This window comes from Panicum virgatum, chromosome 7N (genome assembly GCF_016808335.1).
Source record: "Panicum virgatum strain AP13 chromosome 7N, P.virgatum_v5, whole genome shotgun sequence".
Lineage (NCBI taxonomy): Eukaryota > Viridiplantae > Streptophyta > Magnoliopsida > Poales > Poaceae > Panicum > Panicum virgatum.
The window spans coordinates 42,953,976-42,978,552 of record NC_053151.1 but is presented as its reverse complement, the minus strand read 5'-3'; the positions used below and the strand labels follow the sequence as shown (position 1 = coordinate 42,978,552).

The 24,577-nt window shown below is 50.0% G+C and overlaps 5 protein-coding genes across 10 annotated transcripts; 2 read left to right on the top strand and 3 right to left on the bottom strand.

Annotated features, from left to right (window-relative positions):
* Positions 1-1,839: 1,839 nt before the first annotated feature.
* On the top strand, positions 1,840-4,643 carry LOC120680713. 3 transcript variants are annotated; one of them, XM_039962231.1, is made up of 6 exons: positions 1,840-2,102; positions 2,257-2,361; positions 2,496-2,607; positions 2,706-2,767; positions 2,939-3,295; positions 3,543-4,643. In XM_039962231.1, exons 1-6 carry the CDS (start codon positions 2,088-2,090, stop codon positions 4,227-4,229), a joined length of 1,338 nt encoding a protein of 445 aa, XP_039818165.1. In that variant the 5' UTR covers positions 1,840-2,087; the 3' UTR covers positions 4,230-4,643. The 3 variants fall into 3 exon arrangements, with proteins under 3 accessions (XP_039818165.1, XP_039818166.1, XP_039818167.1); XM_039962232.1 differs by having other exon boundaries at positions 2,706-2,844; XM_039962233.1 differs by having other exon boundaries at positions 2,469-2,607; positions 2,706-2,844.
* On the bottom strand, positions 4,635-5,932 carry LOC120680714 (organelle RRM domain-containing protein 6, chloroplastic-like). 2 transcript variants are annotated; one of them, XM_039962234.1, is made up of 4 exons: positions 5,578-5,932; positions 5,305-5,373; positions 5,106-5,212; positions 4,635-4,999 (listed from the first exon to the last, which is right to left on the bottom strand). In XM_039962234.1, exons 1-4 carry the CDS (start codon positions 5,783-5,785, stop codon positions 4,943-4,945), a joined length of 441 nt encoding a protein of 146 aa, XP_039818168.1. In that variant the 5' UTR covers positions 5,786-5,932; the 3' UTR covers positions 4,635-4,942. The 2 variants fall into 2 exon arrangements, with proteins under 2 accessions (XP_039818168.1, XP_039818169.1); XM_039962235.1 differs by having other exon boundaries at positions 5,592-5,731.
* An 82-nt stretch (positions 5,933-6,014) lies between these two features.
* Positions 6,015-14,598, bottom strand: LOC120680711 (PH, RCC1 and FYVE domains-containing protein 1-like). Of its 3 annotated transcripts, XM_039962228.1 has the most exons (10): positions 14,174-14,598; positions 13,889-13,909; positions 13,712-13,798; positions 11,307-11,396; positions 11,131-11,217; positions 10,832-11,026; positions 7,339-9,360; positions 7,105-7,251; positions 6,572-6,984; positions 6,015-6,480 (listed from the first exon to the last, which is right to left on the bottom strand). In XM_039962228.1, exons 1-10 carry the CDS (start codon positions 14,219-14,221, stop codon positions 6,345-6,347), a joined length of 3,246 nt encoding a protein of 1,081 aa, XP_039818162.1. In that variant the 5' UTR covers positions 14,222-14,598; the 3' UTR covers positions 6,015-6,344. The 3 variants fall into 3 exon arrangements, with proteins under 3 accessions (XP_039818162.1, XP_039818163.1, XP_039818164.1); XM_039962229.1 differs by lacking the exon at positions 13,889-13,909 and having other exon boundaries at positions 14,174-14,597; XM_039962230.1 differs by lacking the exons at positions 13,889-13,909; positions 14,174-14,598 and having other exon boundaries at positions 11,131-11,227; positions 13,712-13,727.
* A 4,520-nt stretch (positions 14,599-19,118) lies between these two features.
* On the top strand, positions 19,119-19,738 carry LOC120683300 (histone H4). Its single transcript, XM_039965371.1, has 2 exons — positions 19,119-19,628; positions 19,659-19,738. Exon 1 carries the CDS (start codon positions 19,215-19,217, stop codon positions 19,524-19,526), a length of 312 nt encoding a protein of 103 aa, XP_039821305.1. The 5' UTR covers positions 19,119-19,214; the 3' UTR covers positions 19,527-19,628; positions 19,659-19,738.
* A 1,382-nt stretch (positions 19,739-21,120) lies between these two features.
* On the bottom strand, positions 21,121-24,465 carry LOC120682838 (expansin-A10-like). The gene is made up of 3 exons (XM_039964869.1): positions 24,182-24,465; positions 23,577-23,892; positions 21,121-21,684 (listed from the first exon to the last, which is right to left on the bottom strand). Exons 1-3 carry the CDS (start codon positions 24,327-24,329, stop codon positions 21,375-21,377), a joined length of 774 nt encoding a protein of 257 aa, XP_039820803.1. The 5' UTR covers positions 24,330-24,465; the 3' UTR covers positions 21,121-21,374.
* Positions 24,466-24,577: the final 112 nt, after the last annotated feature.

The following is a 24,577-nucleotide window of genomic DNA, read 5'->3' as shown; positions in this document are numbered from 1 at the left end:
TATGATAACGTGCTTGCTACCTGGTGGTTTCGTTTGAATTCATCTTATAACATGCATATAGTTTAATTGCATTTTTATTTACTTATGGTTGCTTACATTTGATTGTTCAAATGGTAGGACGCGCATCGCGCGCCGAATGTTCTAGTAGCTTTAGTACTCCCTTTGTCTTCCAAAAATAAGGTATAACCCTTACATTGCAGTATAGTACGATCTAGCTATCCACGTTGGTACTTAGGGTGCGGAGTTAGAGCTGAATCGAGAGAGGTGCATCGTTTATAGGATTACTGCTAGCCTTGTGATTGGTAAGGTGAAAACGTGATAATTAGTACTGGATTTACTTTTTGGTGTGTTTGCATTCCACTAAAGTATATACGTGCGGGTCCGCTCTTGTTCGGGCCGTGTCAAGCGGAATATCCACACGTCAATTTCTAAACACGTAACCTCCTGGATATTAATTTGCTGGTGGTATAAGTCGGAGTCCTGGTCAGTCTGTTTCAAAAATTTCGGCGAGATCTGCCTGTCTGCCGCCACGAGCACGTGGCACCACCCAACCGGCAAGCCATGGAAGTCGGAGGCTCGGAGCAAATGGCGACGCCGCGACACCAACGGCAACGGGCAACACCTGGATGCCTCTGCGAGGAACCCAAGCGCCAACAACTGGACCCGTCTCTGGCTCCCCGCAACCACAGGTCACATCTCATGAACACTTTTTTTTTCAAAAAAGAAAAATATCAGGAACACTTTTTCGAACATGTGGACGAGGGTTCCCGAGCGACCTGTAACGCCAGCCCGTTGGTGGCCCGTTGCTCTCAGCAGCACAGACAAAGCGCGATGCAAAATGGCCTCTGTTCTGTGCTTATCTATACGTACACGGAGGCACGTGTCGGGCGTTGAGCCGGCAGAGCCGGTGTTTGGGCTATGGGGTTTTGGGCCTCGGTGGCTTTGACGTGTCCAAAAGCGCGGCGGCGGTGGGCCCGGCGACGGCGCCACCAAGCAGGGACTCGACGGGACGTGAGAGCCCCGCGCGTCCTGGCGAGTAGCGAGTCACACGTTTCGTCACGGGAAAGCACCAGGGGGGGGCGCCGGATAGGATCAGAATTCAGATCAGACCTCCAAGGAAAAGGACAACTCCAATAAGGCCCTGGATATTTCTCGGGATATTTCGGCAGGATCGCGAGGTCGGCTCCGAGATACGTACTCCTACCGTTAGCGCATTCTCGGCAGGTTAGGCTCTGGTAAGCTGCTTCACGCGTGTGCGGGACTTCCTAAAAGAAGCCAGCCAGCTGATATTTGAAGAGCTCGCCGGAAGCTGCAGAGAATCTGGGCAAGTTCGGCGGCGGCTTTTGCCGAGGGTTTGGCCTGGGCACCTAGCCAACACCGTCTCGACGCGGCGGCGGCATGTCCACAGAGCCAGCACAGCTGCACACCGACGGCGGCGACGCACGCAAAGGCAGGAGCGGCCGGCCGGGTCGGATGCCCGGATGGATGGATAGGATCATAGGAACACCTCCCCTGTCGCGCGACCCCACGACAGCGCATGGTTTTACTCGCGCCCAGGCCCAGACAGGACAGGAGCGTACAGTAATTGAGGCGCGGTGCTGGGCGTGGCGTGGCGAGCAGCTGGCGCCCGACGACGGCCCGAGGCAGGCGGGCAGCAAAAGCAACCCGCGCGTCCTCCGCCGCCGCCGCCGCAGCCAGGGAGGACGCCAGGGAGGACGGATAGATTAGATTATTCACGCGACGGGACGGGAAAAAGCGCGCGGAAAAGGGGCCGGCGGGGGGAAAATCCCGTCCGACGTGGCGCCCGGCCGCTGCCCTTTTTCTCCGCCCCCACTCGCCTTGCCTTCCGGCGGCCTCCATTTCGTTTCCTGCCTGCCCCGCCTCCAGCCTCCTCGTCTCCTCTCCTCTCCACCCCTGCCTCCGCCCCCCGCCCCCCTGCGAGATCGGCAGCTCTTGTACGGGTGTTCTGGTGCCGGTGGTTTGGCCTTGGCGCACGCTCCCGCCTCCTGCTGTTGCTTCCCTGGTGCACAGCCGGTGAGCCGAGTTTCCGTCAGATTCGGTGGTTCCGCTGGTTTGGAAATCCGGAGATGGCTCGTTTTCAGGTAACAGATCTTGCTTTCTTTTTACTCGTGATCAATCTTCATCGTTTCGGGAAGTTTCGACTGGAGTAGAGCATGTATGCTCGCCAAAATAAAGGGTGCGATGATTGCTTGATCTTGTGCTGAGAAAATCCCAAATTCCTTTCTGTTTCTGAAGGCGATGAACGACCAAAGGCCTGCTGCTGATCGCGTCGGCCATGCAGACTTCATGGACCATCTGAAGAGAACTCTCGATTCGCCAGAAGGAGCGCGAGCTCCTAAGGTACGGCCCAGCAGCTAAAAGCCTAAAACTCTCTTGCAATCTGCAGAGCGTCATGGTTACCGAAAATTGCAAATCTAATGAAGCTAGAGATGTTTCCTGTAACCAAGGTCACAATTTTGGCACTTGCCGTTTAGGCACGCAAGCCATACACGATATCCAAGCAGAGGGAGAAATGGACGGAGGACGAGCACAAGCTCTTCTTGGAAGCCCTTCAGCAACATGGCCGTGCCTGGCGTCGTATACAAGGTCAGTGCCTTTGTGCGTATCACCTTCGGTATGGCCATGTACTAGCTTTGTTAGCACAGGAACTTCAGAACTTCGCTGATATCTGGTACAATTTGCAGAGCACATAGGCAGCAAGACTGCCGTGCAAATCAGGAGCCACGCTCAGAAGTTCTTCTCCAAGGTCTTATAGCCTTTCGCATAGAAAAAAAACCATCATCCCCTCTGCCTGAAAAATCCATGGATTGTGTTGCTTGCAAGGTGATGTAAGTCGCTCAATCATGGAGAGCAGATGCTATCCATGCTGTGTCGTCGAATCCATGTTTCTGATTGCCTTTTCTATCGTGCTCTGCAGGTCATCCGAGAATCATCTGGGGATAGCAACAGCATAGCTGCTCCACCACAAATTCATATTCCTCCACCACGGCCAAAGAGGAAGCCGGCGCACCCATACCCGCGCAAGCTGGGTAATTCACTCTGCAAGGATGCCTCTACAATCAAACAGCTTGAGAAGCCCCAGTTGAAGATACAGTTGCTGTCTGAGCAGGAGAACTGCTCACCAAAATCTGTGTTAACCGCAGCACAGATAGGATCCCAGACCATGGAAACTGAAGGTAGCGGATCACCAGCTTCCTCGGTTTACATGGAGGAGAAAGGCCTCACACCAAGCACATCAGTTGGGGAGTTAGGTGTGCAAGTAGCACTTTCCAAGGTATTGTGCATTCTTACAGCCATAATATTCCTTTCGAAGCATATGTTCTTTCATTCTGAAGAATATTAGATATCCAATTAAAGTGCATAATTCTTCAACGTATATACCACCACAATAGCAGTTACTGACACCATTTTACAATAATTCCGGGTAACATGGAACTGAGAATTTGTATTATTTGAGAACAGCATCTAATTGCACAATTGGTAACATCTGAATTCTAACCAACACCTTAAATATGATTCAGGATGCCACCACTTCCAATGGTGCGGCATGTGGAATACCTGAAGGTCCAGTTCTTAGGCTATTTGGCAAGAGGGTTGTGGTAAATAATTTGCATCAGCAGCCAAACTCCAATACTGGAAACCTAAAACATGCGGCAGACATGGAACTGGACTCTTCAGCTGAGACACCAACTAGTGGAACTGGGAAGTTCTCTTCCCATGGTGCAGAAGAAGCGAAGACATGGAGCCCGTGGCTGACTGGTACACAGCAGTTCGTGTACTATCTTCCTCAAGGGGAGGTTCTTTCTGTACATTCCGCTTGCCAATTTCTCAGCTACAGTAATGGAAGCATATCTTATGGAGTGTTGAATCAACAGACAGTTGCCTCAAATAAGCAGCAGCACCAGCCATCTCAAGCTTCAGACTGCAAGTTCACAAGGGCAGAAGGATCGTGGGCGGAATCGATCACAACCTCCAGCAGTGTGCCTGAAACAACAACTCAGAATTCAGATTCTATAGAATCAACTCAAGTAAACAACGACGATGATGAAGTGATACCTGTTCCAGGTTCAAGAAAATTTTTAAGCACAGTTCCAACCTACCTTCGAGGTTTTGTGCCATACAGGAAGTGCACAGCACAAAGCAAGATGCTGCAGTCACAGGTTCCTGGCGAGGAGGCAGACGGAGATATGACAAGGCTGTGCCTGTAAATTTTTGGGTCCTCAACATCGCTGCTGGGGACGTTTTTGCTGATATTCAATACATATGACTAGTACAGTACCGTAGTGCTGATGTTTTGCAGGAAGACCGTTCTGGCGTTCTGCTGTTGCTTATGAGAGGCAAGATTGAAACCGGTGAAGTAGCCTTCCACAAATGGGGAGGCGACTACGGTTCCTCTCTGCCCATGTATAGTTCAAGACTGATGTTTCCATTTTCCTCTTTGCGTATTTGTAATTTCCCACAATGCTGGAGGTTCAGAGGTCAACGGTTTACAGTTTTGATGCAGTAGGTAATGTAATAATTATAGGAGACCGTATTGTATGGCGTACGAATGTAAATTACCGATGCTGTTCCTGGAACAATGACATTATGGCATGGCAGCTAAAACAACTGAATGTTGCTGAGGGACTTATGGACTTAAGTCAGCGCGTCTCATCAGAGACTTGCTGGAATCAAACAATCAAGTTTCTGGACATCGTCCAGTGACTTGCAAATCATACTACTATGAAGTATCAATGCCCTGAAAAATCATAATACTATGGAGGTTTGGTGGTCGCCATGCTACAGAAATCTGTAATGGATTGAAATTTGCGCACGCAGGTTCATGTAATTTCGAAAGGCTCGCCAGGTTTCTCTGAATAACCCGTCTTCGAAGCGTCAGGGAAACTGGATGGCACTTCGCTTGGCACCTGGGCGCGATCCTTCAGAGTCCAGGCCTTTGTTTTGCAACCTCGACAAAGATCACTCTGCCATCCAGGAACTGCAGAGGATACGGTGAATTTGCATTGCATATGCCAATAGATGAGCTGCAAGCAGACAAATCGTCTGGCAGACACACACAATGATCTGAACATTTTTTCCCCTACCTTCCCGTGCATTCCTTCCATGGCGCTCTTGGCTTCCTCCTCGACAGCGTAGGACACGAACGCGAAACCTCTCGGCCGCTTTTCTACTCGATACATCACGAGATGAACTGCAGCATCAAATGGGAGTCAAATCGGAAACATCCTGAGGCGAAAAGGGTTGCGGTTTTAGAGTTCCTGACCGCGTCACTCGGTTAATCACCTTCTGTAAGCTGACCGAATTTCTCGAACGCGCTCCGGAGGTTCTCCTCGGTTGTACGGAACGATAGACCTGCTCGAGGAATGAAGAGAGGAAACAAATGCTTTAAGATTTGAGCTGAAGAACAGTAGAACACGAAGACTCTCCAATTCTATTCCTCCTTGTTGCTCTCTGAGATTCCGGCATCCACGGGCGCGGAGAATCCGAAATTCCTTGGAAGCCGAAGCCCTGAAATTCAAGACATCGGACTGCGAAATCAGGAGATGAGTTGCCTACCGCGGACGTACAACCTGGTGGCGGCGCCATGGGAGGCAGTTGGCGGCTGGAGGCAGGCAGAGGCGGTGGACGGGCGCTGCTGGTTGCGGACCCCACCGGAGAGGGCGGCCGGACGAAGCGTGCGCGAGGGGGAGGGGTATGCCGCGGCAGTGAAGCTGAAGCTTCTGGAAGCAGCGACGGCGGGGGCGACGGAAGCAGCGCTCGCCATTGTCAGGGGCGACTGGTGGGAGGCTCGAAGAATTAGCCCATCCCCTATTCGCACCGAGTTTTGGGTTGGATGGTTACTTAGTCAGAACTGAAACTCTGATCGTTTGGCTGTCGCTGTTAGCTGGTGTTGATTTGTTACGAGAGAAGTAATGCTAGCTGAATGGTGACTGGTACTGATTTGGAAAGAAAAATACTGCTGATTGATTGGTTGACAAGCCAAATAAACAGTGTTAGGACAAACACAACTGATCCAGATCCATATCAAGACTTCCCTTCAAAGATGTGAGGACAAATTATCAAAATTCTACTTTCCCAAGGGAATTCACAACTGATCCAGATCCATATCAGGACTGAATGACTGATCAACAGCAGCTGAATCAGGAACAGGATCGAGCCCTCGTCTGCCTCAAACCTATCTATACATGCGTAACTACAGTAAGTTATACTGCCAATCATAAAGAAGCAAATGCTAATCAGTTGTCTGGTCTTCTCATGTCATTTAATCAGTTGCTTGTGATGTGCCTTCTTAGTAAATGGTAGAGGTAGACTCCTATTGGTGGTTAATCTTGTAGTTGTACACTCTTGACTGTCACAGCTAACTGATGCTGCGTTTGTTCAGTGCCGTAATTTGCATACACCTTGCTCTTGTTCTCTTCCCACCATTGCTGAGCTTCTTTCTCGCCAAAATGTTTGCGACTGCACAACCAAGAATAGATTAATGCAAATGTAAAAGCTGCATGTCAGAAGTAACAAGAACCAGTAAGGCGTCGTAGGATAAGGAAATCACCTGAATCTCACTCGTCTTATGTCTTTCTTTCCCCTAGGTGATACAGCAAATGTAACATACACCCCACGCTCGATTTGCTCAATCACACCATTGGACATGACTGGGGCAACAGGGGCATCCGCTTCTGTGATATACCCGTTTATGTCAAATGTTCTCGTACCAATCTGATGATTGCAAGATCCATCAACAGGCATGTCAGGATTTGAAGGCGGTGCATATCCCTCATCTCCTAGGCTGCTGGTCTGGTGATGATTCTGGGTGCTTTTGAGTTGATTGAATTTCTCAGTGGGAATCTTTTCGCTGGCATAATGTTGCAAATCTGCTCTTAATGGTTGTCCCAGGTTAATATCAGATGTGATTTTGGGGTTCTCGGGTTGCTGACCAACCACAAGTTTATCTGATATGGCCTTACACTGCACAGTTTACAACAGGCATCGATGCCGATCAAGGCAAAATGATGCATCACACCTTCTTTGTTACTGAAAGAATTTATTGGCAAATACTATGGAATGAGATATGTGACACAATCATACCTGATCACTAAGAACCTTTATGATGTCTTTGGCAGCTTTGCATTTTGCAGCCTCATCCCTAACAATTAGCCATGTCTCATCAAGTTTTTGTTTGTACAGTTGAACCTGAAGACTTCTTTGCTGGTATTGCTCTGCAAGAAGTGTCACCTGTTCAAAAGGCAACAAGTGTATCACACCCTATTTAGCTATCGCAGGAGAAGCAGGTATATTTCCAGTCAGTGATTTATCAATTACCTGTGAACGAAGCTGCTTTACTTCTTCCATGAGTAAGGTTTCTGTGCTTGTCAGCTCTTTTCTCTGACCATCAGTAGACTGTTGCAAAGAGCTGCCACACTTTAGCACAGCAGGGCCATGCATTCTTTGGGATATTGAGCTACCATACGTATGTTGATACCGAAAACTGTCTTGTCTAGATAAAAATTGAGCTGGGCACTCAACTTGCCCCCATCTCCGAGATTTTGCTTGAACCGGAGTGGCAGGGACCTCGTTTCTCTGATAGGAAGAGGAACCATGAATTAAACCCACCTTTTCTACAGGTAGGTTCACATCCTTGAATATACGTGACAACTTAGGTGTGTATGCCCTTAAAATTTCAGTTCTAGACATCTCTCCATTGCTGGTCTTTAGTTCTGACTTTATGCTACCAGAATCTATAACTTTCAGTAGCTGACCGAAACACATGTCGCATACACGATACCGTCTGCTCTTGTCTGGTGCAAGGGCGGCCTTGGCAACCTTTTTACTACTGCACGAATTGCAGAATATGGAACCACAATGGTAGCAGTTATGCTTCTTTCTAGTGAAACCAAAAGACATCTTGCAACCACTGCATACAGAGAGGTCCTTTCTTGAGATTGCCTTATGCAGACAGATTGCGGCAGTGTAACTGTAACCACAAGATATGATTTCGATATGCCTGCCTTCCAACGCCTCTACTAAAGTTGGGGAGCTCCTATTAAGAAAGTCGCCCAAACCAAGCTGTCCTTCCTTGCCTTTGCCCCATGTAAACACTTTCCCATTTGTAGTTAGCACTGCTACGTGGGAAGAACCTGATGATATGTTTCTGACAAACTCGGACTTAAGAAGTCCTTCAACAATACAAACAGATTTACCATCTGCTTGGGGGTTTCCTAATTGGCCATGCATGGAACTGCCAATGGTAAAGACCACACCAGTAAGAGAAAGCACAACAGTGAGTGCCATCCCGCAGGACACCTGAATAAAATCATAGTCTGCGAGTGAATCAACGCAAGTTGGTACAAGCTTCATCTTTTTGTCAGGATGACCCAGCTTCCCCTGATCTGCATCACCCCATGTGAACAGCTTGCTGCTTGGCATATGATTCTTGAAATCACTGGTTACTTCCACAATGGCAGCTGTGTGCCATGGCCCACATGCCACACATTTTACTTTTGAGCCTTTCAAAGACTCTACTTCTTTTGGCCGAGAAATTCCTTGTGTATCTCCATGACCAAGAACACCAAATGTTCCATCCCCATATGTGTATAATTGACCGGATGATGTTACGATAGCTGTGTGCCATGGACCACAAGCAATGTTTGCAACAGATATGCCATCCAGGGGACTGAACAATTTATGCGGAAACCATTGGTTCCCTGCATAGCAGCCATTCAATAAACCCATATGAGCTCCTTCACCCCATTCGAAAAGTTCACCAGAAACTGTTACTGCACAAGTGTGCTTTGATCCATATGCCACAGCCTTCACATGTAAAGAGGCGAAAGACTCAACAAGTTTGGGTCGGGAGACTTTGATATTTACTTGATGTCCAATTCTACCACTACCCTCATTTCCCCAGGAGTAGACCTCCCCTTGCTTAGTAATTATTGCCACCTGCGTTTCCCCACAAGCAATGCTTTGTACATCAAGCATGTTAGTTGAGTCCACTAACCTTGGAAGGGATTTTGACATATCATCACAGTCTAACATACTTCCAATAACATCACCCCAGAAAAAAATATCCTTCAAAGAATCAAGCCTACATGCTGAACGGGGTCCTTCAAAGGTTTTTAGTTTAGGTGTCTGAGCGATCTTAGGGTCCTTTTCTTTGTTAGCAACCATAATATTTTTCAAACCATGTATATCTGGATTTGACATCTTGCGTGTAAGCTTTTCCAGGTAGGTATCTATGTCAGATAATGTTCGCTGTCTTGGGTAAAATAATGCTTCTGAATAATCAACACTAGCCCCTGAAAAGATTCCATGTGTCTTGGGGCTCCTGTGTGATGGATGTACCTTAATATGAAATGCAGTAAAGGAATCATTAGATCCAAAATGAAGAGTTTGATTTAACCAAGAGCAGTAGGTGTTTAGAAACAGAATAACAGTAAGGAACGTCTATTTACACATGATAAACCAACACTCATCATTGGGTTCAAAGGCAAGTCAAATCATTTCGATGTGGATCCCATTTAATACCCTTGCAGTTATAGCTAATAAGTGCGTGGACTGTTTGAGATGGATGTAGGTTGGTACAACCTAAGAATTCTGTGTTTGTTGGTTGGCCTTTTAATGTAAAATTCAGATAAGTAACCAAATACAATCAAATATCCTGTAGTGTGTCACATGAAGCTCCTTCCCAATTCCCAAACAAAAGCAGACATTGCTATATGCAATACTGTTGGGGAGAAGACTCCACCAAGACAGCCGAGAGGAGAGGAAATGAGAGAGGGAGTGAGAAATGCTCCAAAGGGAGAGAGAGCCCCCTTGACCACCTGGGTCAGCTATATATATATATATATATATATATATATATATATATATATATATATATATATATATATATATATATATATATATATATATATAGGAGGGGAGGGGGTGGCAATTTTGAATTTTCTCCCAGCCCCCTCGTGAGTTCAAGATTTACAAATAGGCCCTTGGGCCGCCACATGAGGCCCATTAATATCATGGGCTGGATCATTCCACCAATAGCAGCCCCTCAGCTATTTTGTTTTGGTCGGCACGACAAAGCATAGTAGCTGAATACATAGGAAGTGGCCCAGCCCTATCGATGACCTTGGCCAAGAGAATTGTTCTCATGACCGCCTGCTCGTACGCCTCGCTAAAAACTCCATCCGAAAACCCAGTGGGACAAAACAGATGGAGAAAAGAGCACACACGCCTAGCGGGCCCACATATACATGACGGTACACTCCAGTTGGTGATTGACTTCGGTTTTAACGATGATGAAGGTCTTCGGCGATGATGAAGGCGGAATCTTCATCTCCTGACTTCATCGCGTAGGCCTCGGCTCCGATTGAAGCTCATCGTCTCCTCGGATCACTCTTCGTCATAGCTGATGTAGTCGATGTGGGGGATACTGCGTCTTCGGTTCTCCGCTCTCTAGCACCGGACAAGACTTGATGCGTGAAGTGATGCTAGTCCGCCATGGCAGAAGACTCCACCAAAACAGCCGAGAGGAGAAGAAATGAGAGAGGGAGTGAGAAATGCTCCAAAGGGAGAGAGAGCCCCCTTGACCACTTGGGTCAGCTATATATATAGGATTGAGGGGGTGGCAATTTTCTCCTAGCCCCCTCGTGAGTTCAAGATTTACAAATAGGCCCTTGGGCCGCCACATGAGGCCAATTAATATCATGGGTTGGGTCATTCCCCCAACAAATACCAAAGAGAAATGTCAAAGCATGCTATATACCATATTACCATGATGCCGGTTAGGTGCCATGATGTGACTTCTGGAACTAACCTGTATGTGCCTGGGTGTGCTATGCACACTTGGTAGCCTACTCTTAAGCTGAATATAGCTGCGAGGAGTATGTGTGCAACTGTCTATCTGTCTACTGCTTCTTGAACCAATTGACGAACATGGACTACACGGAGCTGGTAATAAAGCCCTCAAGCCCAGATACCAGTATTCAGCTTGATCTTTGTCGCTGCAGATCTGGTCATAGTTTTCAAAGAGATATGGTACCAGTAAGGAAAAATGGATGGTACAAGCTTACTAACTACTAAGCAAACTGACTTAAAATATAGCAATGCCAATACCAAGTCAAGAGAGCACTCTCCGTTTTTGTAAATAAGTGATAAGGACTGGGACTCCTTTTCTGGGCACCGCTGTCGCATAAATTTCATCTGCAAAATTCTGAAGTCCTTAGAAATAGTTGTGGTATGCAATGAATAATGAAGACCATGGTTTTTTCAGTAAAAAATGAACTGCGTACAGTCTTCTGTCCGAGGACCACAGCTGACACCGAGCTTAAGCTCAAGCATTTTTCCCTCCCTTTTGAATACCATACTAATGTTGTCTCATCCTGAAAAGAGAAGAAAAATTATTTTCCCATGACTGAAAGGTGTATTTTCATATAATAACACAAGTACTCTATCTGATCCAAAATGATGCTGTTTTGGTGTAAACATGGATCTTAGTAAAAACCATGACATAAAGACACGAGGCACTTCTGATCACCAATATGCTAACACCATTTGTCATGTGAGAAATGTAAATACTTGTATGACTATTAGTAGTTATAGTTGAAAAGTTTGACTGCTGTAGAATGACAACTTGGAATGGTGTTAGTAACTTCAAATGTCAGTTCTATGACATTTCATTAAGTGGAACTGCATAAGTCTAGGGAATATGCAGGGTTCAAAATGTTAGAGTATATTAGGCAACTCCAGATATGTTAGTTTAGAATTGATGTAATCCCGTAATAGCCTTCCTTATCTCTAGGGGAGGTGCCTTGCCCTCCAAGCCTTGTACTCCTATATATACCGCCCAAGGGGCTCATTGCAATACATCGACCATATTATACGCATCCTACCTTCTTACATGGCATCAGACACCTAGGCTACGAGATCCTAACCTTAGCCGCGCCGCCGCTTCCGCTGCACCCGCGCGCCCCCGGGGAGATCGAGATTGATCTCCGCCGGGGGCAGCGCCCTCCTAGGATGCGCCGCAGATCCCTCTGATCCGCGCCGCCGCCGTCGTCAAGCACAGCAGAAGGACCTACCTCTTCCATGGCCGCCTCATGGCGGCGCCGCTTGACGTCCCCGTCGGGTACCACATCGCCATGGGGGCGCCACTGGGCCTGCATGCCTCCGCGTCGTCCTCCCTCTCGGCTCCGCATCCGGATCCGCCCGCCCCTCCCGCGCATCAGGCCAGGCGCCCCGAATCCTACCAGCGCCGCCGCACCGCTGCCATGAGCGCGAGTGTGTGGCTGCGGAGGACCACCGCGGGGACGCCAGGCCACTGCGCCATCGGGGCCGGCGAGCCACCGCACCGCCGATCGACGTCGCCGCCGGGCCGCAGCGCCCAGGGGCTTCGCCCCTCCCGCCTTCCATCGCCAGCTCTCTCCTCCGCGCAGTCAAGCCTCCGTCCCCTTCATCCTCAGCGCCGCTTCCGCCGCCACCTTGTGCGCGAGGATACGGCTGCGAGGGCGGCCCGGGGGCCGCCGGTCCGCCCCGCAGCTAGAGCAGAGGCCGCTCGGGTCTCGCCCCCTCTGTTTTTGCCCCTTCCTTTGTCCTCTGGCCAACAGGCGGATGAGGATAAGGTTTGGGGGGGCATTCCTTGGTGCACCCGAGATTGTACCCGCAGGTTCGTCTTGATGCTGCTGCTGATTTTCCCTTTTTCCGATATAAGATCGGTTTGCGTCGCCCTGCCGTTCGTCTTCGATCCATCGTCGACCCTCCCGAAGGACGAGGTTGTTGCTGCGCCCTCTAGGCTGCAGCGACGATGTTCGTGATCAAGCCACCCTACCGGTGTCGCCGCCTTTTCAGGCGGTGGCGCCACTCGCCGCCGGTCTTCGTCAAGCAGGCGCTCGATCCGCCTCCGCGCCTCCAGCCGTTCTCGCGCGGACATCGCCGCCGATGTTCCTGAAGGAAGACGTCGTCGCCACCCCTGATCTGAGCGCGACATTTGCTGCAACCTGCGTCGTCGCCACCCCTGTTCTGAGCGTGACCTAAGTCGCAAACCGCGCCGTCTACCATCGTCATCCGCCGCACCGTCCTGCTACTGTCTTCGGCAAGAAGCTGCTGAGTTTGCGTACTCGACCACCTCGACGACGCTTCGACCCGCGCCCCCTCCACGGCTTCGACCACGTCCACCTCGACCTCGGCTACTACAGCACTAAAGGGCTATCATCTGCATGAGTCTCCAGTCAAAGCTTTCGCACCGGCGTTCCGACTGCAGGGGGGATACGTCTCCATTGTTCTCCAGTCTGACCGTTCGTGTTGCTACCGCTATGACTGCGGGGGATGTTAGAGTATATTAGGCAACTCCAGATATGATAGTTTAAGATTGATGTAATCCCGTGATAGCCTTCCTTATGTCTAGGGGAGGTGTCTTGCCCTCCAAGCCTTGTACTCCTATATATACCGGCCAAGAGCCTTATTGCAATACATCGACCATATTATACGCATCCTACTTTTTTACACAAAATAATATATTATTCATTACCCAATCAATTCGAACTTCGTACCATTATACCGGTCTTTCTGTGGCAGGGAATCATGTATTAAGAAAAAAAAGAATCATGATCAGCGAGGTCGTATCTGCGTATCGCAGGTACTCTTTCTTTGTTTTTTGTTTTTTTATTTGATAAAAGCATAAGGCACTAAAATTACTCACAGATGATAGCCTGAAGGCGCAGAGTTTGGGCTTCCCTCTCTTGCCGCATTTCAGTAGATGCGCGCCCTTCTTCAGAGCAACGATGGCCTGAATATAGCAATGAATTGAAGCAGTCATATGGCCAATCCGCCCAAGAGAAAAGGAAACCCGTTCAAGTACTAGAAGAGCTGTACACACAGGTTGGCGCATTTCGTTTCCCTGAAATGCAGGATTGCAAAATCCCGAAAACTGTTAAGAAACTACGAGGCATTCCAGAGAACAAAGGCGCCAGTGAAATCCAAGAAATGGTGGTCTGAGTGAGAAGAAAGAAGGGAGGGAAATCCAACAAATGGGGGCATCACAGGCAACTAGAAATGGTGCAAGAGGTGGGAAAAGAGAGAGAGAGAGAGAGAGAGAGAGAGAGAGAGAGAGAGAGAGAGAGAGAGAGAGAGAGAGAGAGAGAGAGAGATCCCGATGATTCACCTGCTCGACGCCTCTGGTTGGCGTTCTCCCGTCGAAGCTCCCCGCCATTGCAGGCGGAATGGGGAAACAACCAGATGGTTGCAACCACGAACCACCTGGGTCAGCTCAAGAACCCTCTTCGGTTCGAGCCGAAAGCCAAGGCAGGAGTGAATGAAGTGACCGAAAGAAAAAGGAAAAGAGATGGGAGGAAAGCGGAGAGGTGTCTCTTGCAGCGGAGTGGGAGAGCCCTGCAGCAGTTCAGGTTCAGGCCTCGGGGGCCAGGGACAGGGACCTGCAAAAGTGAACAGGTGGCCGTGTCACCTGTGCTCGGTTGAAGCGCGAGGAGGCTCTCGTGTCGCTGGCCGTTGGGACCTCGGGGGATTCCTGGGGCTCTTGGCTTGCCGCTTCGGCCGTGTGCCTGTGTCCGTGTTCTTCCTCCTCCGGGCTTGGCGCCGTGGCCCCATGGCCGCCGTCTCCCTCGCTTATTAATCCCTGTCTAGCTACCAAACAACTATACCCCTATGCCACTCCTGCGACTGCTACGCCACCACATGTGTCCTCTCGTGGTGAACAGTGGCCGCAGTACGTGTGCCAGCGAGAAGGGGGGTTGAAAATGTTTGTCCTGGCCTCTGGAAAAATGGGAAATCTTGGCTTGGTCCGTGTTTCTTCTTCCTCTTGGAAATGTAGCTTTTACTGGCTAATAAGAGCAAGTACAAGAGGTTTATAGCTCTTTGTTTGCTTACATGGCAGAGAGAGAAAAACAAAAAGTTGGAGAATATGTTTTTATATAAGAGCCGTCTCTTTACACGCTTCTAGACAGTGAGAATAAATAAAAGGGAAAATTGGCCTCATAGCACCGAAAGAAAGCGAGTTCCGGAAAATACCACTAAAAGACATCAGCCCCGTAAAATACCATCCAAAGTGTGAGGCGTCATCTGCAAATACCACTCCGTCACGGAAGCCGTTCGTCACGGCCTTCGTCCCGGCCATGCACCATCCCACGCACAGGAGTTGAAGCTCCGGGCCAAGGACACCAAGGCCGAGCTCCTCCCGGCCACCGCGCGCATAGGAGCCCGAGCTCCGGTGCCGGCCGCACGCCGGGGCCGCACTCGAAGGTGCGCCGCTGAGGCCGCGCAGCGCCGCCGTCCTCCTCCAGCTCGTTCTTCTCCCCTTTCTCCCCCTCCTCACCTCTGGCCGGCGGGCACCACGTCGCCGGCGAGCACCGCCCGGGAGCCCGGCATCCCGCTCCCGAGCGCGCCTCGCTCCTCTCGCCCTCCCCTTTAAAAGCTACAGCTGGCCTCCGCTAAAATCCCAACCCCGACCTCCATTAGCCGCCGCCACCACCACCGAGTTCCCTCGCCACCGCCGTCGATTTCGCCGCCGGTGGGACGACCAGCTTCAATTCCTCGCGCCCACACCATCCTCTTTGCGTCGCACGCACTTCCCCTCACTCATCTATCGCTCTCTCCCATCGTGTAGGGCCGCCGACGGAGCTCGCCGCCGCCGGCCACCAGACCTCGTCGCGCCATCGCTTGACACCATCGCCTTCCGTTCAAGCTCGGGGGTGAGCTTCTCTGCGTTCTTGCGCTGCTCGTGCTCCTCCTCGCCCGCTGTCCCGCTGCCTTCCGTCGTCGGTGTCGGCGCCAGGAAGGTCGAGGACCGCCGCCTCGTGCTGGAGCTTGTCGACGAGCACGGCGACGGCGCGGCGGCGCTGCAACAGCAGCCGCCACGGGCAGCAGGAGGCCGAACCGTCCGCGTCGACAACGAGTAGAGCAGAGGAGCTTGCCTCGGTCACCATGAGAGGAGCAGAGCAGAGCCGCCCCTTGAGTGCCGCCGCCGCACTCCGCATGCCAACTAGCGGCTTAGCCATGGCGGGGCCGGAGAAAGGTCTGGGCGCAACGGCCCGCCTCAGGCCGAGCCCGACTCCGCCCAGCGCTGCTGCTCCCGGAACCCCACGCCCCGCCTAACTCCGCTCGGTGCCGCCGCCGGCGATGAGGGAGAGCGCGGGCATGGAGACAAGCGGGGCGTGCGAGCGGAGGAGGCGGAAGAGTGCCGAGAGCGCGCGAGCGCGGGCGAGCGTGAGCGCCGCAGCTCGGAGCGGGGCAGAGGCGGCGCGGGGAGCGCGCACGACGGCACGAGGGAATGGAGACCGGGAGCAGACGGAGAGAGATGAGCCGTGAGGTAGACGGACGGCTTCCGTCACGGAATGCTATTTCCAGATGACGTCCCACACTTTTGATGGTATTTTATGGGACTGATGTTTTTTAGTGGTATTTTCCGAAACTCGCTTTCTTTCGGTGCTATGAGACCAATTTTCCCTAAATAAAATAGAGAGAGAAAGAAAAAAAGTGATCATGGATCCATTGAAAAAGACAAAATAGGAGATAACTTGTTGGTTGAGTCATTTTATAGATGTCGCTTATAAACTTAAGAGACAATAACAAATTATTATTGAACATGCTCTAACGGTGTGGGAAGCAGAGGCTACGTCGACGGCGATAATGGTGTCCACGTACGGTGAGCCCGGTGGGAGACAGACGCTTTTGGTTAGGTCTCCGATGCCTCACGAGTTGCATGTATATAGCCGTGGGAGTAGACGGCACAGCGCGCCGGACACCGAGGCAGCGCATGTGTCCGCCGTTGTTTTGCGGCGAGAAGAGAAGGAGCTGGCTTATTTAACGGCTAACTTTGAAGTGCACGCTAATCTCTACTAGGTTCATGGTAGGTGGCGTGTTGGTTGGTTGTTTGCGTGTTGGCGGCACCGAGATTCTCTACCACTAGTGGGATTGCACAGTGCAGAGCGAACGGGAAATTTGGCACGGAAAGGGGCAGTTCATGAGGATCTCACGTACGATTGTGGAAGCAATACCGGAGATTTGAAGGCCGCCCCGCGCCGTAGGCGATAGGCCGGCCGTGGCTCCTCATGTAGTCATGTTGCCGAGCGTAAGGGCGTCCGGTTGGCGAGCGGCGAACGTGCACACTCGCAGACGCACGCTGATCGACTTGGCGGCAGCTGAGAAAAGACGGGACGGGTGGAGCCTGAGGGGCGGCAGCTGGGGGGGGGGGGGGGTGTTGAGGGGCAGCATGATGCCCGTGGGGAAAGGCAAGGCCCCGGTTGGAGCACCGAGCTAGGCCTCGTGGTCGTGGTTCCGGACTCCACTAGCGGTGTCTCAAGCGAAACGCATGACGACGCGTCGCCTTTTCCCGTTCCCGTCCTGCCGAGCGAGCCATCCGCCGTTAGCTTTGCGTGCGCTGGCTGCCGCTAGCAATTCACCGTACTCCCCGTGCACGCCTCAGATCCGTATCTTATCCACGCATGCATGTGTCTCTCCGCTGTAAATGAACGTACCAGGCATATATTGGAAGACAAAACGCGAGGACGAAGCTACCAAGGGGAAAACAATGCATGCAATGGGGAGGTTGAGGTCGATGCGATCACCGCGACGCACCCATGTGAGGCCGAATCCGGAGCCGGTGAACAAAACGACGCGATATTCCCATCCCATGATCTGCTGCGTGTGCTTTTCTAATCCATCCGGGGAACGGAGAGGTGCCGCCGAAGGCTCCGCTCTGACCATGCCGGGCGGCGTTACATGTACGGTAGTCACTCCGATCCCTTCTCTAGATAGAGTCGCCTAGCCATGTGCCACGGTTCTAGATGTAGGTAGCCGCCGCAACTGTATATACAATCCGCCGCATCCTAGCCTTTTTGTAGGCGCGTCTACCGCGCACATGGTGGCTCTCGGTCACTGCTGGTTCCGAGTCCGTTCCTGACTTCCTGATCATGATCCCGGGCCAAACACGCTGCACTACAGCAGCCGGCGTCGTGCCGGAGCACGCCCGCACGGCACTCAGGCACATGTCAACGGTTGCAACGCGCGCCTGCCCAACCGCCCAGCACCGACCCCCACTAGCTGCAGCTCGAGTGGCTGTAGCCTGTAGCCTGTAGCCCACACCAGCCGGGCGCACACGCACGGAGCAGTTTGGAGCAGGTTTGCCCCTAGCCCACCACGCACGCAGCGCTAGGCTGCGGCTTGCGTCCACGAACGAGCGCGGCGGCTGTCCGTGCGTGTGCACCGGTGCACGGTTGGTTGGTGTTGCTGACCACATCCACATGGGGTGGGATGGAGGATCTTGGACGCTTCCGTTCCTGTGCATGCGCCGCGCCGCGTGCGCACACGGGCTGTTCGTGCACGCATGGGCTCTCAATCTCTCATGGACCCTGTTCATCTCTTTGCGGGCTGTGCTGTGTGTGGTCTATGCAGGCGGGGCGGGTGCTTCACAAGTGCGAGAATAGTGCTTCACCACGTGATGTTTCCCTGTGCGGTATACTATAGGGGGCCCCTATTGGACGGTGCCGCTCGGTCATGAACTGATGACACTCGATGTACTATTCCTGAAAAATATGGTTTGGCTCTCATACCTCACGGGGGGCAACAATGTTGTTCTGCGTCACTTTCTCTCCTCTGAAATAGAATGTACCACTTTCTGTTACGACGCAGCATGAACAAGGCGTTCTTCTGACAGCGGGCCGCCAGCTGCCGAACGAAGTGCAATCTCGGCCCACGGGCTCGTCAAATGCTACCCTAGTATATCTATGGAACCATGGGAGCGAAGTGCGATCTCGGCCCATGAGACAATTCTTCAACTTGCCGGCCCGACCGGCACAGATCAGCCCAAGCACAGCTGAAGTTCACCAACGGGCAGCGGCGGTCCCGAGGTCCAGCCGCAACCAATCGTCCATTCTCAGTTTCTCGCCCACGATCTCCACCTCTCCCCACCGCCACGTCACCGATCCGCGCCACCACCCTCCCACCCCATCACTCCCCTCCAAACCCAATCCAACGCTCCAGCCCCACCCACCCACCCACGGATCCACTCAAAACCGCCTCCCGCTCCGAGCTCCCCCCAAAATTTCGCGTTCCCTCCCAAACCCACCCCGATAAATACCCCCTCCACCCCCAAATCCACCAATCCCGCACACAAATCCTCTTCCATCGCTTCATCCTCCAAATTCCAACTCCTCCGAGCGGTTGCGGCGAGCGAAGCTTCCGGTTCGGCGATGTCGGGGCGCGGCAAGGGCGGCAAGGGGCTGGGCAAGGGCGGCGCCAAGCGTCACCGCAAGGTGCTCCGCGACAACATCCAGGGCATCACCAAGCCGGCCATCCGGAGGCTGGCCAGGAGGGGCGGCGTCAAGCGCATCTCCGGGCTCATCTACGAGGAGACCCGCGGCGTGCTCAAGATCTTCCTCGAGAACGTCATCCGCGACGCCGTCACCTACACCGAGCACGCCCGCCGCAAGACCGTCACCGCCATGGACGTCGTCTACGCCCTCAAGCGCCAGGGCCGCACCCTTTACGGCTTCGGCGGCTAGATCGGTTCAGCTTCTGGTGGCGAAGGCAAACTACATGTGGTGGGGTGTGTGTTCTGGTTTAGTGTAGTCAGGGCTCTCTGTATCGATGCTGTGTCGTGGTGGTTGTAGTCTATCTACTCTGTGAGTAGTTGTTTGCGTTTCTAGTCCTCTGCAGTAATATCTAGTTGCTGTTATCAATGGAAAACCTTGGCTCTAGCCTCAGGTTCGCCTCAGTTTCGTCTGCGTTCTGGTTTACGGTTCTTTGTCTGAGATCGATATAACGCAGCTCATAGCTCAATGCTGTACGAGTACAATTGCCTAGGCAGGTGGCATTTCCTTCAAGAAGGCATAAAAACTAATTTATTATCTTATTATTTGGTCAACAAATGGAGCCTCCATGTTCGTTTTTAAGGTCTAGAAATTCTCACATTAATTGGAGAAAAATACAAAAATTAAAATTACTCACCACTATTATTACGAAAAAAATAACCTAAAATACTAATGTGCCTAATTAAAAATCACATACCAATGTCATTATAAAAATAAAAACTAAAGCTAACAACAACCAATCAAAATAAAAAAAAGAAGAATAATAATTGTATGCATAATATTATTAAAGTTCAACAAATCAAATTATTATTATAGGTAGATCATATTTGAATTGTTTTAACCAACAATAAGATATAATTTATGATAATGAACAGGGTGATGTATGGTAAAAAAAATAATATATCTTTAAGTAAGAATATAACGACATGCGAATTTTTGAATTTTCAGTGCTAGCCGCGTAAATGCCCGGGCTATACGTCTAGTTAACTTGAAATTTGAAAAACTGCAAGGATTTATGGGCCGGTTTAGTTCCCAAAAATTTTCGTGCGCTACAGTAGCTTGGATAAATGACAAAACTCATTCCACAATCCCAGGGCAAAATCGCGAGACGAATTTAATGAACCTAATTATGTAATGATTACACATTGTTGTGCTACAGTAATTAATTTTTAATGACGGATTAATTAGGCTTAATAGATTCGTCTCACGATTTCCCGTCCATCCGTGTAATTAGATTTACAATTAGATCATGTTTAATCCTCCTAATCTTGGGTTGAAAATTGATACAGTAATTTTTCCCAAAAAATTTTGGGAACTAAACGTGCTTCTGCAAATTTGGGTTCCTGTTCTGATGGATGCTTGTTTCAGGTTCAGAATTTCTGTCAGACATTTGCTTGTTTCTGTCCCGTGCACAACTGTTTGCAAACGTTATGTTCTCGGCACTTGTGATACTGCGTACTGCTCCAGACTCGGTTGTCCCAAACCTGCAAACTGAAGAAATGGAGTATCACATAGAGAATGGAGCAATGGGTATGGCGGTATGGCCAGCTTCAAGTGTTATACTTGTCCCCACACAATCCCGTAGTCTTTTGCTTCACTTTAGAAATTCACAAAGTTGTAATCTGAAAAATGGAATACCTGGACTTGATAGCTGAGACCATGTTTCATGGATTCTACACTCTGCAAACACTATACTAAGGAATTTAGCATCAAAGATGAACCTGATATGCTGACTGGTAAAGAGTTAAAAAAAAAACAAGTTGCTGTTCATGTGACATGTTGCAACTACAGAAATGCAGAGATACTATTATCATTGCTTGCCAGGTAAAATGTTGTAATACAACGGAGACACCCAAAATAGGGCCTTCTATCAGGGGACACGAAAATGCATTTATGAGCAAGAACTACTATTTGAGGCCCTGCACTAGTATTTTTCTCCTAATGATATTACTTGTTCCACAGAGGAATATACACCGCAGTTCAACTCGTAGAATCAGAACAAAAAATTAGAAACTGTAAGCTGATCTTGTGGCACTCCTTCTACAGCAGAAACTGTTTCCCGGTGTATGTTTTTCCATATTCCCAATCCTTGGGCACGACATTGAAACTGGTCAGCGGCTTGCCATCGCTTGAGCTGAGCTCGAAGGACAGGGGCTGACCCCTCATGTCACAGTTGATGTGCCACACCTGACCCCAGTTGCGGCCCATCGAGAGCCATCCTGACTCTGTTCCTTTGATCTTCACCGATCTCACATCACCCGCACCACCAACGTTGCTGATTAGCACTGTGAAGAAGAAGCGTCGACCGTTGACAGAGAACCTGACACCACCTTCACGGAGGCACTTAACACTGCAAGTAAGCAAGGAAACATGTTAATTTCAACTCAGCCAGATCTTCTTTTTAACACGATTTTACGTTGATTCTAGCTTCATTAGGCATTTAGCTGTACTTTTGTAGCTTTAGTTAGCTTTATACATAATATTTAACAAAGGGTGATAATAGTTCAATCTAGGTGTATATCTGTTCTTATAGGATACACTGCTTATATTTAATGAACTAGAGTAAGAAGTGGTTTAAGAGGAAGTCCAAAATAGTTAAAACGTCCAAAGTAGTATGGATTGCTTCAGAACACAGATTGATCAGGAAAGAATATTAATAGCATCACATTCTATCAATCGGCCATGTAGGAAATAATCTCAGCTCAATTCTTGAACATGTAGCTTGCTCACCAGAATGTCAACTTAGATGCACATAATGATGATTGCACACATGTACAACATTTTGAATGCCACTGGAGATGCCAGAGTAGTTTTGCTAGACTTATTTATAAATCCCCGTGCCAAGTAATTATAATCTAATCTGTTTGGATCTGGAACACTACATATGAAGGATAGTATTTAAGCTAAGGTAATGACAGTCTATCAAGTCACCATCCAAAGTTCTGTTTAATACAGTCTTGGTTCATCTAAATAATAATGTCCTTTTGAAGGACAAAAAGGACTACCGACCGGCACAAAAAGGTTAGCACAGAGCCAGACACAGAAAGTAAGGTTAAGTGCAACCACTAGTAGCATAACAGTATACTTCGAGGCCAGTTTTGACGGTCACAGGGACATCTCATGTGCCCCATGAAGCAAAGAAACTGTTTGTTTTTAATGCCTATGTAATGATGCAGATAATGCTGACACATTTCTGCTGGCTTTCATAATGGCCCTGCTACTCTTTATAGTCGTATGCAGGTAAGGGCAGGCAATGAGAAATATATATATATATATATATATATATATATATATATATATATATATATATATATATATATATATATATATATATATATATATATATATATAATGTTGTCCAAAGTACCCAAAAGTCTGCAGTTGGCAAAAACTCCAAGACTAGCTCAGATATGAGCAATTTTCTATGCTTTTGAACTTGGTTTGCACTGTTGTAACTACTTCTAATAACCTTAGACTAGTCAAGATACAAGGGACAAAATAAAACTCACTATTAAGTATGGCATGTTAGTAAAATTTGTTTCAATCCAACTCGGAACCATTTTGCGCCGATAAGCAGGGCGATCAATTATATGTATTTTGGGAATAACAGTGTTTTTTTATTCAGTTCACGGCTTTTTTTTTCTCAAATTCAGTTCACGGGTTATCAAAATCTTCTGAATTTCTCAAAATAATTATTGCACTTAGGCCAGTTTCAGTGGAGAGTGTCATCGCACAGCTATCAAGACTATGAAATAGGTAACCGAGCCGAAGGAGTGTCATGGTGATAACACTCCTCTCATATCTCATAACACTCCCCCTTCTCTCTCATGTGCCATGTCAGCAAATTTAATGCTCATGATACTCCCATGACACACTCTGAGATTGGTCTTAGCGGGTTTGAGAGTCGATCTCATGACCTTGCCTACCAACTTGGGCTAGTAGTTTCTTGTTGGGGCAATCAAAATGGAACCGTAATACTCATGTCACTACCATGTAGCCAACAGGGCCGTAACAACTGACAACTGGTGAAACTATGTGGTCGAACCCTCACACAAGTCGACAATACTGGAAGAGGGTCCACTTTCACCCCCCTCTTCGCTACGCTTTCCTCCAGCTTTTCTTGGGTTCCACATTGCGCTAACCAACACAATTCTAGGTCAGCAACCGCTTTCACAGTTTCACACAAAGTGGATAGGGAAAAAATTAACCTCAGATCTAGCAGCAGCCAAGAAGGGCACATACCGGCGGTACTGGATGGGCATGACGCCGGCCTTCCAGAGGGCAATCTTCTCGAACGCCTGGATGGGGAGGAGGAAGTGGTGGTTGGGCGGGTTGCAGTGGCCGCCGGCGTCGGCGGGGAGGCCGTAGTTGGGGGCGCAGAAGTTGGTGGCCGTGACGACGATGGAGGTGCCGGGGAGACAATACTTGAGATCCTCGACGCACTTGACCTCGTAGCAGCCGCCGCACGCCGCGCCGCGCTCGAACAGCGCCGTGCTCAGCCCCACCGTCGCCATCCCGTACCCGTGCTTGCCCAGATCCCCGAAACCGCACGCCCCACCTGCACGCCGCATCGCGAAGCCGAAAATCAGAATACACTCCAATGTGCTATGGGGAGAACCAGAAAACCGCTTGCAATCCATGAACTGTACGGACGTACAATTCCAGTAACCGAACGTGCGGTTTGGGGGAAATTTCAAGCAAGCGGCACCCCAAAAGAGAAATCTTTATGTGAGCTCACAGCATGGACGCTACGAATTAAAGAAGTGAAAGGATGGTTGGGCAGAACTGAACCGTGGATGCGGATGAACAATGAATGAGAGGCAGGCGAGGCGAGCTCTGGTGCGTACCGATGGCGTCCTCGGGGTCGGCGGCGTAGTAGGAGGCCTTGGCGGAGCGCCACTCGGAGAGGGCGGAGGAACCGAAGGAGGACGGGTGCTGATGGCCGGCGGCGAGGGACGGGAGGAGGAGAAGGACGAGCAGCAGCGGCGGAGCCATGGCTCCTGACTGCTCGCTGCCGGCCTGCCGGCACGCTTCGGGTGAAGCAGGGGAGTGGTGGGAGTGGGAGAGTGTAGACTGAGGAGGAACTGTGCAAGTGTGATGCTTTCCGCTTTGTGCTTTTGCGGGTTCTGGGGCCTTCCTGCTTTTATAGATGCTTTGCAGGGGTATTTTAGAGGAGATTTTTCGAGTACTTAGCCTTTGCATGTTTGTTTCCTGTGAAGAATAGGGTAAGGATTTTTTTTGCG